The 12338-nt window shown below is 46.7% G+C and overlaps 1 protein-coding gene across 1 annotated transcript; it reads right to left on the reverse strand.

The window, feature by feature from the left end:
- Window positions 1-404: 404 nt before the first annotated feature.
- TFAP2C (transcription factor AP-2 gamma) lies at window positions 405-10464 on the reverse strand. Its single transcript, XM_071573094.1, has 7 exons — window positions 10231-10464; window positions 8515-8991; window positions 8196-8247; window positions 6502-6724; window positions 5732-5850; window positions 4211-4352; window positions 405-2401 (listed from the first exon to the last, which is right to left on the reverse strand). The coding sequence occupies exons 1-7, from the start codon at window positions 10276-10278 to the stop codon at window positions 2116-2118; spliced, it is 1347 nt and encodes a 448-aa protein (XP_071429195.1). The 5' UTR covers window positions 10279-10464; the 3' UTR covers window positions 405-2115.
- Between the last annotated feature and the right edge of the window lie 1874 nt (window positions 10465-12338).

Consider the following 12338-nt stretch of genomic DNA (forward strand, 5'->3'; position numbering starts at 1 on the left):
ACACTGCCCTGATGGGAGCCAAATTCTGACTCCCAGTCCCGTTTGCCCAAGCCACTGTGCCTCAAGGATGGATCATGTGTCAGATATTCCAAGGACACACCAAAGCCCGGATTCATGTTCCTTGTTCAGAAAGCACTAGAAGAAAAAGCCCAATTTCTCTTTAGGGAAGTTTGTTTGGCACTTTTGCCTCTGAGACACCAAAACCCCAGATCTGCCTCACCACCACGGCACAAAGTACTTTGGGGACTTTCTGCAAAATGTAAACTTCCTCAAATCAGTAGAACTGGGCTGCAACCAGATGGGAGACCTATCAAATTTCACACCCCAGGTTTTTGCAAATATTTGTCATTAGAGACAGATTATTCCAATAAAGGAAGATTGACTAGGAGGCAAAGCTGGTAGGATTGATTTTTATTCCGAAGCCTCGCAGTTTGTGTTCCAGCCCCTCTTTAAGCCGGCAGCAGGCAGGATAATGACATCTTAGGCAGGGGGGGAAAGGATTCTTGGAGATACAGAACTTGTTTAATTGAAACCATTAGTTTTACTGGCAAACAGCTTCATATTTCTGTTCTGTTAATCCGAACAAAGTGCTGCAATTATGACTCAATACATAATGTCCTCTAGTGCTACTCGCCCCACATTCCCCAAGTATAGAAAGAAAACAGAACTGTTTTCAGTTAACAAAACATTCCATGCTTCTATCCAGAATACTTTTATTATATGGTTATTATATACATCAGACTTATATTGGGAACATTTACAAATATGTAAAGAGAGCTCAGAACCTCCATTCACATACACACTAAGTCACACGCTCGTTCTGCATGTCTAGTCAGGTATCAGGTGAATGATGCACAAAATTATTGCTTTGTGAACATACACCTCAGATTAAATCTCACCTTCAGTGGCAAGAATTGAGATTTAAAAAAAAAAAAAGTCTTAAATACCCTGTATAACATACCTGTGCATAAACCTAAAGATATGTTTAGCTTACCCATTACCTTTGAAATACTTACCAAAATTAAAATTTGATACCCATTTATAAAAAAAAAGTATTAAAAAGTTCACCATTATTTACAAATCCGATTAAATTACACATAAATAAATATTTACATTCAACACACTGCTTCCCTTAATACACATAAAGCCTCCCTGGAAATATATTTGGCCTTAATAGGCAAAAAAAAAAAAAAGAAAAAAAAGAAAAAAAAAAGAAAGTTATGTATGTGCCTATTCTTTCAAGTTTCCCTCCCAATTTAAAAATCAAGACAATATAAATATCTGAATAAAGCTGCAATATCCTTAGACACAGAAAGTGAACTTTCTAAAAGCATTTTAATGTTGAACTATTTCTCATTAAAAAAATATCAAGATAATATTAACTGCAGCCAACATGACTGCAGTTTTTAAAAGCCTGAATATTTCAATAAAAAATAAGCATGTCAAATGCCAACAGATAACTTTTTAAGTCTAGCAGGATTTTAGTACTCTCATATGGTAATCTGAAAACAATGAAAAAGAAACAAAAACTCAACAAAATAAACCAGAACAAATAAAAAAACCCCCACACAATAATCTAACTATTTTCAGGTATTTATAAAAAAAAATTTAATGTACATAAATCTATATACCATTGTTTAATACTGCTTTATTTTTAATGCTGTGTTTAGAGAGAATAAAACCCTGAAATTGTATCAAACAACAAACAGGCTTCCAATCTAAAATCTGTATCTTAGGAACTAGAAGCTGGTCACCACTAGATACTTAGATGTGGAAAAGAAATCTAAATATATCTCTCTGTATATTTCCATCAACCCCCCTTTATAGCACCACTTTTACACCAAAGGATTCAATACACTTGTACCAAGTACTTATCTTCAGGTAATTGCTTCCACAGAAAAGGGATACTGCAGCTTTTAGAAAGACTTGTCTCAGATCCAGGAGGAGTGAAGATCCTGAATGGTATTTTTCCCCTTTTTCCCCTCTTTTCTTTAAAAAAAAATAATAAAAAGACAAAACCAAAAGAGAAAAAAACAACACACAAATCTCTATGTTCCCCCTGGCAAGAAGATCCCAGTCTGTGTTTAGGAGGAAGAGCAAAGTCTGGTTTTCCTTTCACTTCCTGTGCTTATCCATTTTATCCATGGTTTTGTTGGTTTCTGCGGGGCTCTGGTCGCCAGCGTTCATGTAGGATTTGTCTGCTATTTTTAATGCTTCATTTAGGTAGTTCTGGACGGATGTCATGGCAGCACAGATGGCAGCACTCCCAAAGCCATGTGTGATGAGGCTAAAATGAGTCAAACAGCCCTGGATGCCAGGGTCCAAGATGGGACTGGGTCTTGTGTTTCCAAGGGGAGTTCTGTCCTGAGTGAGGAGGTCTGTGAATTCCTTACAGATCTGCCTGCAACACACAAAGGGATCACACTTTACACCACGGTGGGAATTTATGCAAAAGCAAATAAATAAATAAAAATAACAGTCTGTATCAAGTATTTGGCAAGTTATGGGGGAATTAAGAGAAATTCAGGACTGCCTCAGCAGCAATGTCTAAAATTAAAACCTGTTTATTAGTACCACTTTCTGATGAACCTTCTGTTATATCTACATCACCCAGAACACTGCAAAATCATCTCCCCACCTCTGGTGTCTGGCTGGCTCTGCATCATTTGCTCTGGATTTTAAGGAGGGAGTGGGAATTCAGTGCTAGTTTCTATGAGAACCTTCACAGCTGCAGTTAAGTGATTTAGAAAGACTCGAGCAGATGATCTGGAGATTCAATTTAGTGGTGTATATTCTGTGTATATGCTCCCTTCATGAGAGACTGAGGCCTTGATCCTGCAAACACTAACACATATGCCTGGCAAAACATGAGTGCTTAATAATGCTCCAGCATATGTTGTTTGCTGCTTGTAAATCTGTCCCCTTGACGGGATTTCACAGGAGCTGAGCAATCTGAGTCATCACTTTATCAGAATTTCTCAATCACAAACATCCTCCAGAAGATTATTATTAGTGCCAATCACAATACCAATAATGAAAATACTGAGAAGCAGAAAGAGCATTGATCAGGAAAATTTATCATTATGTTCAAACTATAGGAAAGACACTAGATTTCTAAATTTATAAGGAATATATTCTTGTAAAAGATCTCTTTTTCAAGAAGGCCGCATTAATTCAGCAACAGGAATGTGTTTTGCATGCCTGATCTGAGCCTAAAGTTGGGCTATGCTGCTCTGCAGTTTAAGCAAGCTCTTCTCAGATTCTTTGTAGAACAAAGATGCTGGAAAGCCCAAGGACCTACAATGGAGCCCAAACCCGAAACATCCCAGACCAGAACAAATCATGAACTGCAGCTTTGTTAAACCTCAGTGTGGGAGAGAAACCTCAGCAGGGGAAAGGGAACACCAAGCACTCCAGCCACCAGTTTAAGCTAAGCTTAACACAGGTATTTCCTACCAGAGACCTGTTCAGGACAAGGTTTATTTAGAGGTACAAAGTGTCTGCAGAACAGCCGTAACAAAACTTCTCCTCCTGACCCTTCCCTCTGTCAAGGTTTGTCACAGGAATTTAGTTCTGAGCACAGGGACTTTCCACACCTACCAAAGGATGACTTCCTGTGAACTATAAACATCTTCAGCCATATTAGGGAAAAAGGGACTATCCAGTTCTCAGCTCCCAGTGTCCCAGGGGGAAGCTGAGGTTGCTACTGCCAAAGGCAGTGAGGACACAGGGGCTGAACTTCCCTTGTCCCCAGCACACCCACCAGTAGCTCTGCCTGGAGACACTGAAGATATAGAGGAGTGAACCATCTCCTGCTCCCAGTCCCAGCATTGGTCCACATTCCCAGGCCACACCTGCTCTCCAGATCCTCAAGGCTGTCAGACACAGGGACATCTCTCCTTACAGATAGAGTTGTCCAGGTACAGGACTTCTTCCTGACTTTTTTACTACAGTTTAAAGCAGTTTGGACCAGTTCTGTTCTTTTTTGAGTTGTCTTACAGGGTCCTTACTATTATTATTGGTTCAGACTAAAATAACTGCTGTCATAGTTGAATTCAAACCAAAATAAAAAGAATTGCTTCATCTCCCCAGTTAAAATTATACATGAAAATGTGCCAAATTGTCCCCCACAGTCACAGATACTCATGGTCAGACAAAAGCATGTTTAAAAGGGAGGTGGGAAGAAAAAAATTCCAAGCTGAAAACTTACTTTGCAGCAAGAAGCATGTTCTTCCTGTTTGCCATTTCATTGCGGCCCATGTGTGGTCTGGTTAAATACTCAGCCACTGCTTTGGAAGGAAACTCTGTCTCACAAACATAGCCAAAGTCACGAGCAAGATGTACAGCTTCACCTGGCGTGGGTAAAAGAGTGCTGGTTAAATGGTGTAACATTTATTTATCAGATAAAATCAGGGGAATTAAGGAAAAAAAAACACTGAACTTTTTAAGTGTATTCCTGTTTTAGAAAAGGACACTGGGTTACCACTATGTCAGTCATTACCATTTTCTAATTGATAGATCAATGTTTCTTTCTAAGTTTGCATTAAAAAAACATATTTACATGGTGACAGCTACAAAAGGGAATTCTCTTGCTTTTATACTAGAAAGAAAAACTCCTGTCTCTCTTCCAGAGTAACTGCACAGCAAAGAACAGAATTCAGGCAAGAATAAATTATCCACTGATATTTAAGAGTATCTGGCAACTAAATTCCACTTATATAATAAATTTTAATGTAGTATGTTTTCTACTTTTTCATAAGCATTTTCACATAGAAAACAAAATGGCAAGGTGTGTAACTAGACCCCTTTTTCTTTTGCAAAGCAGTTTCATCAGGTTTACAAAAGATGGATTGACGTGGTCAGTGTGTTACCTGCAAGGTACCTGTGTGCATGTGCACACACATCAGCTCTCTGAAACCCAGCCTCCAAGGAAAGGTTTTTAATGGAAGCTGCTGGGTTATGAGCTGATGTACAAGTGAATTAGCATTAAAGTATTGTTAGATCATTTCTCACTTTTCATTTCAGTTGCTGCTTCTATTCCTATTAAATTATACCACTACAAGGAGCTGCTTTAAACAGAAAGCCCAAACCTAAACCAAATTCCACATATATCCCACCCTTCAAGTCAGCTTAACTGACAGAGGGTCCACAGGACATGGTACAGATTAAAGGGGCTCCAGTTTCCTATCAGGAAGTCAAAAGCTATAAATCTCACTTTATATGCTTGTTTATTAGAACAGCTTCTGAGGATGCCGCTGAGGGAGGGCCAGGCATTGGAATCAGCTGCCCCAGACTTTTAAAGTTCCCCAATAGGAGCCAAACTCACTAATGTGAGGAGTTGCACACCTTCTACCATCCCTGCACACACCTTTATGACACCCAAAACAACCTTAAGAAACACAGACTGCACAAACACGTCTTTGGAACGTCTTGGCAAGTGGGAGAGTTACTCCATCCCTTGGATGCAGCCGTGAGGAAGAGGAGCACTAGCAAGGTCTGTGTGAGCAGGGCTTAGAGACCAGATTTGAAGGGAGAAGAAGGGGGGGACAGGAGTCCCTCCAAGGCAACACCACTGTTAGGTGCTACAACATCCCCCTCGTGCTCACTTTCAAATAAACAAAAAGCTCTCTATTACTTTCATTGACCTTCTAGCCTTTACATGGTTTACCTAGAGGAGAAAAGCTGTACACAAGGGAAAAAAGTTTATTTTTAAGACACGTTCAAGACTGACCTTCCACCAAAGATGTCAATAGTGTCACGTTTGCAGCTTTCCTTCTACCAGCAGGAAGATTTAAGCCAATTTTATCCAGTTTCTCCCTTAATGATCTGCCACCATTTTTCGATTTGGCTCTGTAATTAAAGAGAAAAAATAGCCTTATTTATCTTGGGGGAACACTTCTTTTTAAGATGAGAAATTCCAGTTACTGACATTCAATAGGGTTCTACTGAGGTGAAGATAAAAAGCAGGCTCTTTTCAAGTGACCTACTTTTTAAATGCTGTGCTACAAACCAGCCAGGATGAAACACAGCAGGTCAAAATCAAAACGTTTTAAACTGCACCACTGAAACCAACAGCTGTAGAACAATCACAAGCCAAATTAAGTGTAAGCAAAAAAGGACATACAAAGTGTCCCTGTAATGATTAATCAAGACCTCGAGATTTAATCAAGAAATCATTTCATGGGGAAACAGATTGTGTTGGGAATAAGACAACTCCACGAGCCGGTTTTTTAGACAAAAAAAATCAACTTTAAACAGAGAATGAGAATTGCTGTCAGAGCTGTTAATAGCACTTCTCGAGAGGTAGCAGAAGTGCAAAGAAGTTTTATTTCCAAAGCCCATTAGGATTCAGTGTCGTTGGGCTTCTGAAGAATCAGTAATTCGCTAAAAGGCTTTCTTAGCTCCTCGTTAGTATGATCTGGCTGCTCACACACCCCAGCACAAGGCGAAATCACAAACAATAGCCACGGAGGGGATGTTTGGAGGGGGAGTGCAGCCTACCTTCTGAGGACTCCTCCTAGCAAAGAGGCATTGAGACACTCCGGGGGCGAGAGCCGCCTCTGCACCTCTGCTACTGTCACTTTGTATTTCGACGTGGAGCTCAGGAGGGAAAGTCTCCCCGGAACGGAACAAAACACTTCGTTGGGGTTTATGACCACCCCAATTAATCCATCCTTTTGGCAGGGGAGGCTCAGAGCACTGTTTTTCGTTAGGGAAATGGGACCTGCGGGAGGAGGGGGGGAAAGCAGGTATTTTATGAAAGGAAAAAATAAATAGGAAGTGGCAAGTGAATTTCCTGCTACAAAAGTAACCCAGAAGACAGGATTTCGTTTGGCATTAAATGCTCACACGATTGACTCCCACCCCAGGATCCAACTGCAGCACAGGGACCGAGAGGTCCCCACAACTGTTCCTGACCAGCTGGGCTTTGCCATTGGATTTCAAGGAGCTGCCGAACCCAATTAAGAATGTCTTTCAAGGCGCACAAACCCCACATCCCTGAAGCAGCAGGCTGCAAGTTGGCAAATCCGAGCTTATGAAAAGCCCGACACAAGTACAGACTCCAAATTAGCATCCTTCAGCTACTGCCAAAAACTCTTTCCGAGCCGGGACAGGGAGAAACCTCCCAGCTCCCGCTGGGGTTCATCTTCCACCTCGCACACGCAGATTTAAGAAACCGCCTTTGGAATTTAATCCCAACAAATTTATAACAGACAGGACAACACAGAGTAAGGCAGCTCAGGAGAGAACCGAAAGTAAAGCGCTGCTCGCTAAAAACTTCAGCCTTAAGGTGAAGGGGGACAACAAAGGCTTTGGAAGGAGCAAACCACTGATCGAGCTTTTCCATCCCCTCGTGTATCCCCCAGTTCACCCAGTTATGTGCTGCTAGCCCAGGGCACCGAGCGAAAGGGTTAAAGAGCTGGATCGGCCCCGCTCCCGGAGGGGGAAGATTTGTCAGTGGTGCATCTGACAGCGAAATTATTCTCCCATGAGCTAAAGGCAGCAATCAGCGCTCTGACACACACTTCTGCTTTTCCTCAGTTAGGTATTTGTTTGAAATCTTCAGAGGAAACTTGCACTGATTTTTTTAAAGCACAAATTTGTTTAAAAACAAAAGCAGGGAAAAAAACTTAAATGGCTGTAAATTGAGTCAATACGCCTTCCTCCTTTCTCAAAACCTCAGCTACAAACCAATTTCGATTAAGATAAAGCCGAGCAGGCTTCCGTCAGTGAATTTAGTCCCTTTTCAAGTCTTGCTAAGAAGTTGGAAAAAAAAAAAAAAGGAAAAATCCCCTGTCTTCGAATACTAGCAGAAACAAAAACCCCCACATAAACAAAAAAGAAAAGTCCCGTGTCACTTTACAAAAACGTAATTCCAGGGCAGATTAAATTCCGTTCAAGGTCCTGGCTTCGATTAAAGCCACAACACAGGAGCACACGAAGGGGACAGCCGCTGTCCCCGGAGGAGTCTCCCACCCCGGGGCAGCCCTGGGGGTTTGCCCCCACGGCCACCTTCCCTCGGACGGCATTAGAAAAATCCAGCGACTGAGAGTGAAATAAAATCTTTGTTCGCCCTTCCGATCCCAAAGGATCGGTCTCCATAAAAAATAATAGGGCGTCACTTCACCGGTGCGCGTCATTAAACTTTTAACTATTGACAAGGGAAAGTAAAACTGCGGTGCCACCTTACTGACCTTTTCTAATGACTGTCTGGTCATGCATTAGTAAGTGTTGATCTTCCACATTCTGGAAAGAGAAAGGGGGAGAAAGTTTCGCACCTCTGAAGAGCTAAGAGGGGAAAAAGCCGGGGGGTCCTTTTGGGAAACCCATCTCCCCGCACGTCCCCATTTTAAGGGCTAACGGGGAGAAAAGGCGATTTCTCCCAAGGACAAGGCACGTACAACCGTGATGTGCAGAAGGGGACAGGGACGCGGCTCCGCACCCGGGGATCGCCTGTCCCGCCTCCCGCAACGCTCGAAGCGGCCCGAGGGCGGCGGTGCGGGGGATCCTTACCTGCACCTCCTCCATCTGGTGAGCCATGTCGTGCAGGCCCAGGTTATCGGCCAGCGCCGAGGCGTCCAGCCCGTGCCCGTGGGGCAGGAGGAGCTCGGAGCGCCGGTACGTCTCCCGGCGGCTGCCGGCGGAGCCACTCTCCAGTGCCGAGAGGTGCGGGACGAGCCCGGGGCGGCCGTGCGGGGTGAGCCCGGCCGGATCCTGACTCTGCCGGTTCGGCCAAGCGCTCTGCTGCTGGCTGGGGGGCGGCGGCGGAGGCTGGTGCAGCGGGTTGATGGAGAAAGGGTCCCCGAGGTGCGAGTAGGGGTCGCTGGACTGGGAGTAAGGCAGCGGCTGGTACGGGGGCGGAAAGTAGGGGGGCTGGAAGTCGGAGGCGCCCGAGTGGGAGAGCGGCGGGGCCGGGCTGTACAGGTGCTGGCTGACGGCCGAGAGGTGCGGGAGCCGCGGGTTTCCGTTGCTGCTCCCATCGTGCCGGTCCTGGAAAGCAGAAGGGTGGGAGAAAAGGGGGAGGCCGTCAGAGCTGGATTCGGGGACACGGCGAAACGGGACTGTGGGTGGTGGGACGTTCTGGCACTGGGGAAGGAGAGGAGAGCCTAAGGCGCCCTGCCCCTGCTTAGGGAGTCTGCTCTTCGTAGGGCACTTCGCGGAAGAGACTCGCAGGGAAGAGACTACAAACCAGTTCTCGCTGCTCATCGCAGCTACACCAGACCAACCCTCTCTCTTGAGCAAGTCATCAACCGAATCATTAAAATCAGAAGAATTCAAATCAGCAACGCAGCCTCATTTCCGCCGCGCTGCCCTGGCTGGGGAGGAGATGCCAGGACCGAGGATCCGCCGCCTTTGGAATGAAAGGCCCTGGGCAGCACAGGACGGGGGCCCCGGCACCCCCATCCCTCGGGATGGGGCGCCCGGCTCTGCCCGGCGGCAGCGGGGAGGGACGGCCCTGCTGCCTCCAGCCGTCCCGCCGCTGCTTCTTCCCCTATTTCCAATCCCAGCAGTCAAAGCTGAAATGTCTACATTGAGTTGATCCAGGGATTTAGCAGCTTCTGGCTTCACGGTCATTAAAATAACAGGGCTAGTTAATAAGAGGTGAATGGGGTCCCAATGGAGCGTGAAGCGGGGACTGCAGCTAATCTATAGGAGCCGAGCAGGCGCACCGCGGCCAGCGGGGCCGGGGCGGGCAAAGGGGGACACGGGGGGGCGGGGGGGGGGGCGCAGCCCTTTCGGTGAGATTAAACTACGGGAGCTCCTCGCGGCAGGAGGGAACCGCTCCCGAGGAGGGGAAACGTGGGAAGAGAGGGCTTGACCTGCCCGGCTGCTACCTGCCGGCCGGCCCCATCGCATCGCCCGGCCCTCGCCCGCCCCAGTGGGACCCGCAGCTCGCCCCGATCCGACGGGCGGTCGGGGGGCTGCGGCTCCGGGAACGGCCGCTCCCGAATGGCGCTGCTCCACGGGCGCCTGTGGGGCGCGGGATGCCAGCTCGGTTCTCCCAGCTGGGGCTTTCACGTCAAAAGACTCGTTTAAAAAAATTCCAAATCGCAACTCCAAAAGGAAAAAAATAAAGCAAAAAGCAAATCGGAGGTCTTCGGGTAGGGGTAGATCCCGCCCGGTGGGGAGGCGGGAGGGACGGGCGCCGGCTGGGAGGGCGCGGGGGCTGCGGAGCTCCCAAGCCGGACCCCCCCTTCCCCACGGCCGCCCCCTCCCCGCGCTTCTCACCTCGCAGTCCTCTTCGTACTTGACATTATCTGCTAGTTTCCACAACATGGCGTCCAGCGTCCAAACCAGGTGTGCGGTGCCGAAAACAGACGAGAGCTCAGCCCCCCTCCACGGGCGGTAAATCCACGTCGGCGCTGGGGAAGAGGAGCGGCCCCCCGGACGGAGCTCAGTTGGCAGGCATGAAGACAGATGACGGACTAACCCTCCGCGCTTATGGTCACTCGGGTTTTTTTCCCTGCCCAGACGCCCTTAATGGCAATAGGATTATCCTAACTCCTCCCCAGGGATGGCTCGGGCGCCACAGCCGTCAGCCACTCAGGAGGGAGCGCGCAGCCCCAAGCCACTCCTTCCGCGCCCGCGGAGGGCTGGGCGGGCAGCGCGGAGCCGGAGTCCCCGCAGCGTCCCTGCAGCGCTCGGGGCACGGGAGGCCAGTCCTGCCCCGTGGGGAAAAGGGTCGTGGGTGGACATCTTCCTGCACCCACTGCAGCGGGGCTTCCTCGAGTTCCCCCACGTGTTGGACATTTTTTTTTGGGGGGAGGGGGGAGGTGATGTTGGGTGTTCTCCACTCCCCCACGCGTGGAAGGACTTTGCTAAAACCCTTGCGGGGGGGTGGGGGGGAGGGCGGGAGGAGGGTAGCAGAGGAGCAGGGTGGGTGCCCCCACAATCGGCGGGTGCTGCGGCTTTCGGGCGAAATAAAGTCGGAAAAAGTCCTCGTAGCAAAAGCGAGAAAGTCCGAGCGCAGACGGGGCTTCATTTGCATAATTGTCAAGAGTTTGAATTACTGATTACAACTTGTAAGCTACCAATGTTTAAGGTATAATTTACTTAATGATCCGACAAGATTATTGCAGTGATGTTGGATCCCCAGTGAGCAAAGCAGCCCTGATTCAGCGTCCCCTATCCGGGCTCTGAATTGGGCGATCGGTTCCTCGCATCTTTTTTTTTTTTTTTTTTTTTTTTTACGAAAATCCCGCCTGTCTAATCTTTTCGCGCAAACTCGGGGCTGGCGAAGCAGGTGGGAGGTGAGACAGGCAATTTCGGACGCCGTGAGCACACTTTCATCTAAGGTTAGAAAATACTTCCCTGCCAAATTGCTACCTTTCTGCAGGCATTTGATCTATGCAGTTATGTGTGTCAGACAAAATGAACATCGTTTTCAAAAGCAACGACTTCTCACAGTGTTTTAAGGTGCATCCGGATCACTGCTCATTTGCATGAGAGGAGCAAGCGTTTGTTTATTGTGGCAGGGACAAAAGCTGACCCTGGACGGTACTGGCTGCGGAGAGCTCGGCTATCAGTGCCCGGGGACGAGCCGCCTGAGAGCTGCCATTAAAGGCCCGAGATGGACCCACGACTCCTGATTAAACCAGTTCACACTTCCCTCGCATTTTTTCCCCTAAAGCTCGGGGAAGAAAAAACGCAGAAACAGTAATTGAAAAAAAATCAAACACCAAACATCATCCGACTAAATGAATGATCTAAAAATAAACCCGAGGAGGACGGGGGTGCTGGAAGTAACTGTTGGAGGTGTTATCTGCCTTATCAAGCACGCAGGTGCTGATTTGAAGCAGTTGCATTAAACCGATCATCAGCGACTCCGCATTATCATTTTTGGTGGAGTCTCTATTTATTTTTTTTAACGACCGTGTTTTTGTTCCAGGGATGTTTCTTTGAAATGCAGTTCACGACGATTATTAGCGAGTGCTCTTGCACTACTCCTGGCGTCATTAAGACTATGAATCTAAATAATAAAATACAGGGGGAGCTTAAAGTTCATTTGTATTAAAGGGACAAGATGGATTTAAAAAGAAACGAGGAAGCGAAACGTCCAGCTTCCCGCGTTTGAGATCAACTCTTCTTCCTTCCACAGCAACGTTGGTTATTTTTATTATAACCTCAGCAACCAGATTTTCTCTACTCACAAATATCACACGGAGAAGCGCACATGATATTGTAATTTTTTGTGAATTGTCAGTGCCTGAGCACCTTCGTTTTGGTGGCCAAAATCGCGAAGGTGAATTCTGGTTATTATTTGTTGGTATAGTTAATATGTACAAATAAAGGCGAGGAAGAGGATGAGGGATTTATAAAGATTTACCTAAACAAGA

Source organism: Pithys albifrons, chromosome 18, assembly GCF_047495875.1.
Source record: "Pithys albifrons albifrons isolate INPA30051 chromosome 18, PitAlb_v1, whole genome shotgun sequence".
Lineage (NCBI taxonomy): Eukaryota > Metazoa > Chordata > Aves > Passeriformes > Thamnophilidae > Pithys > Pithys albifrons.

Excerpts from the sequence above, each read along its gene's own strand:
- TFAP2C (XM_071573094.1), bottom strand. The coding sequence starts at position 10,278 with ATGTTGTGGAAACTAGCAGATAATGTCAAGTACGAAGAGGACTGCGAG. Across the intron at positions 5,851-6,501 it reads CTAGGAGGAGTCCTCAGAAG|AGCCAAATCGAAAAATGGTG; the intron begins GTAGGCTGCACT and ends CTTTAATTACAG. Across the intron at positions 4,353-5,731 it reads ATTGACATCTTTGGTGGAAG|GTGAAGCTGTACATCTTGCT; the intron begins GTCAGTCTTGAA and ends TACCCACGCCAG.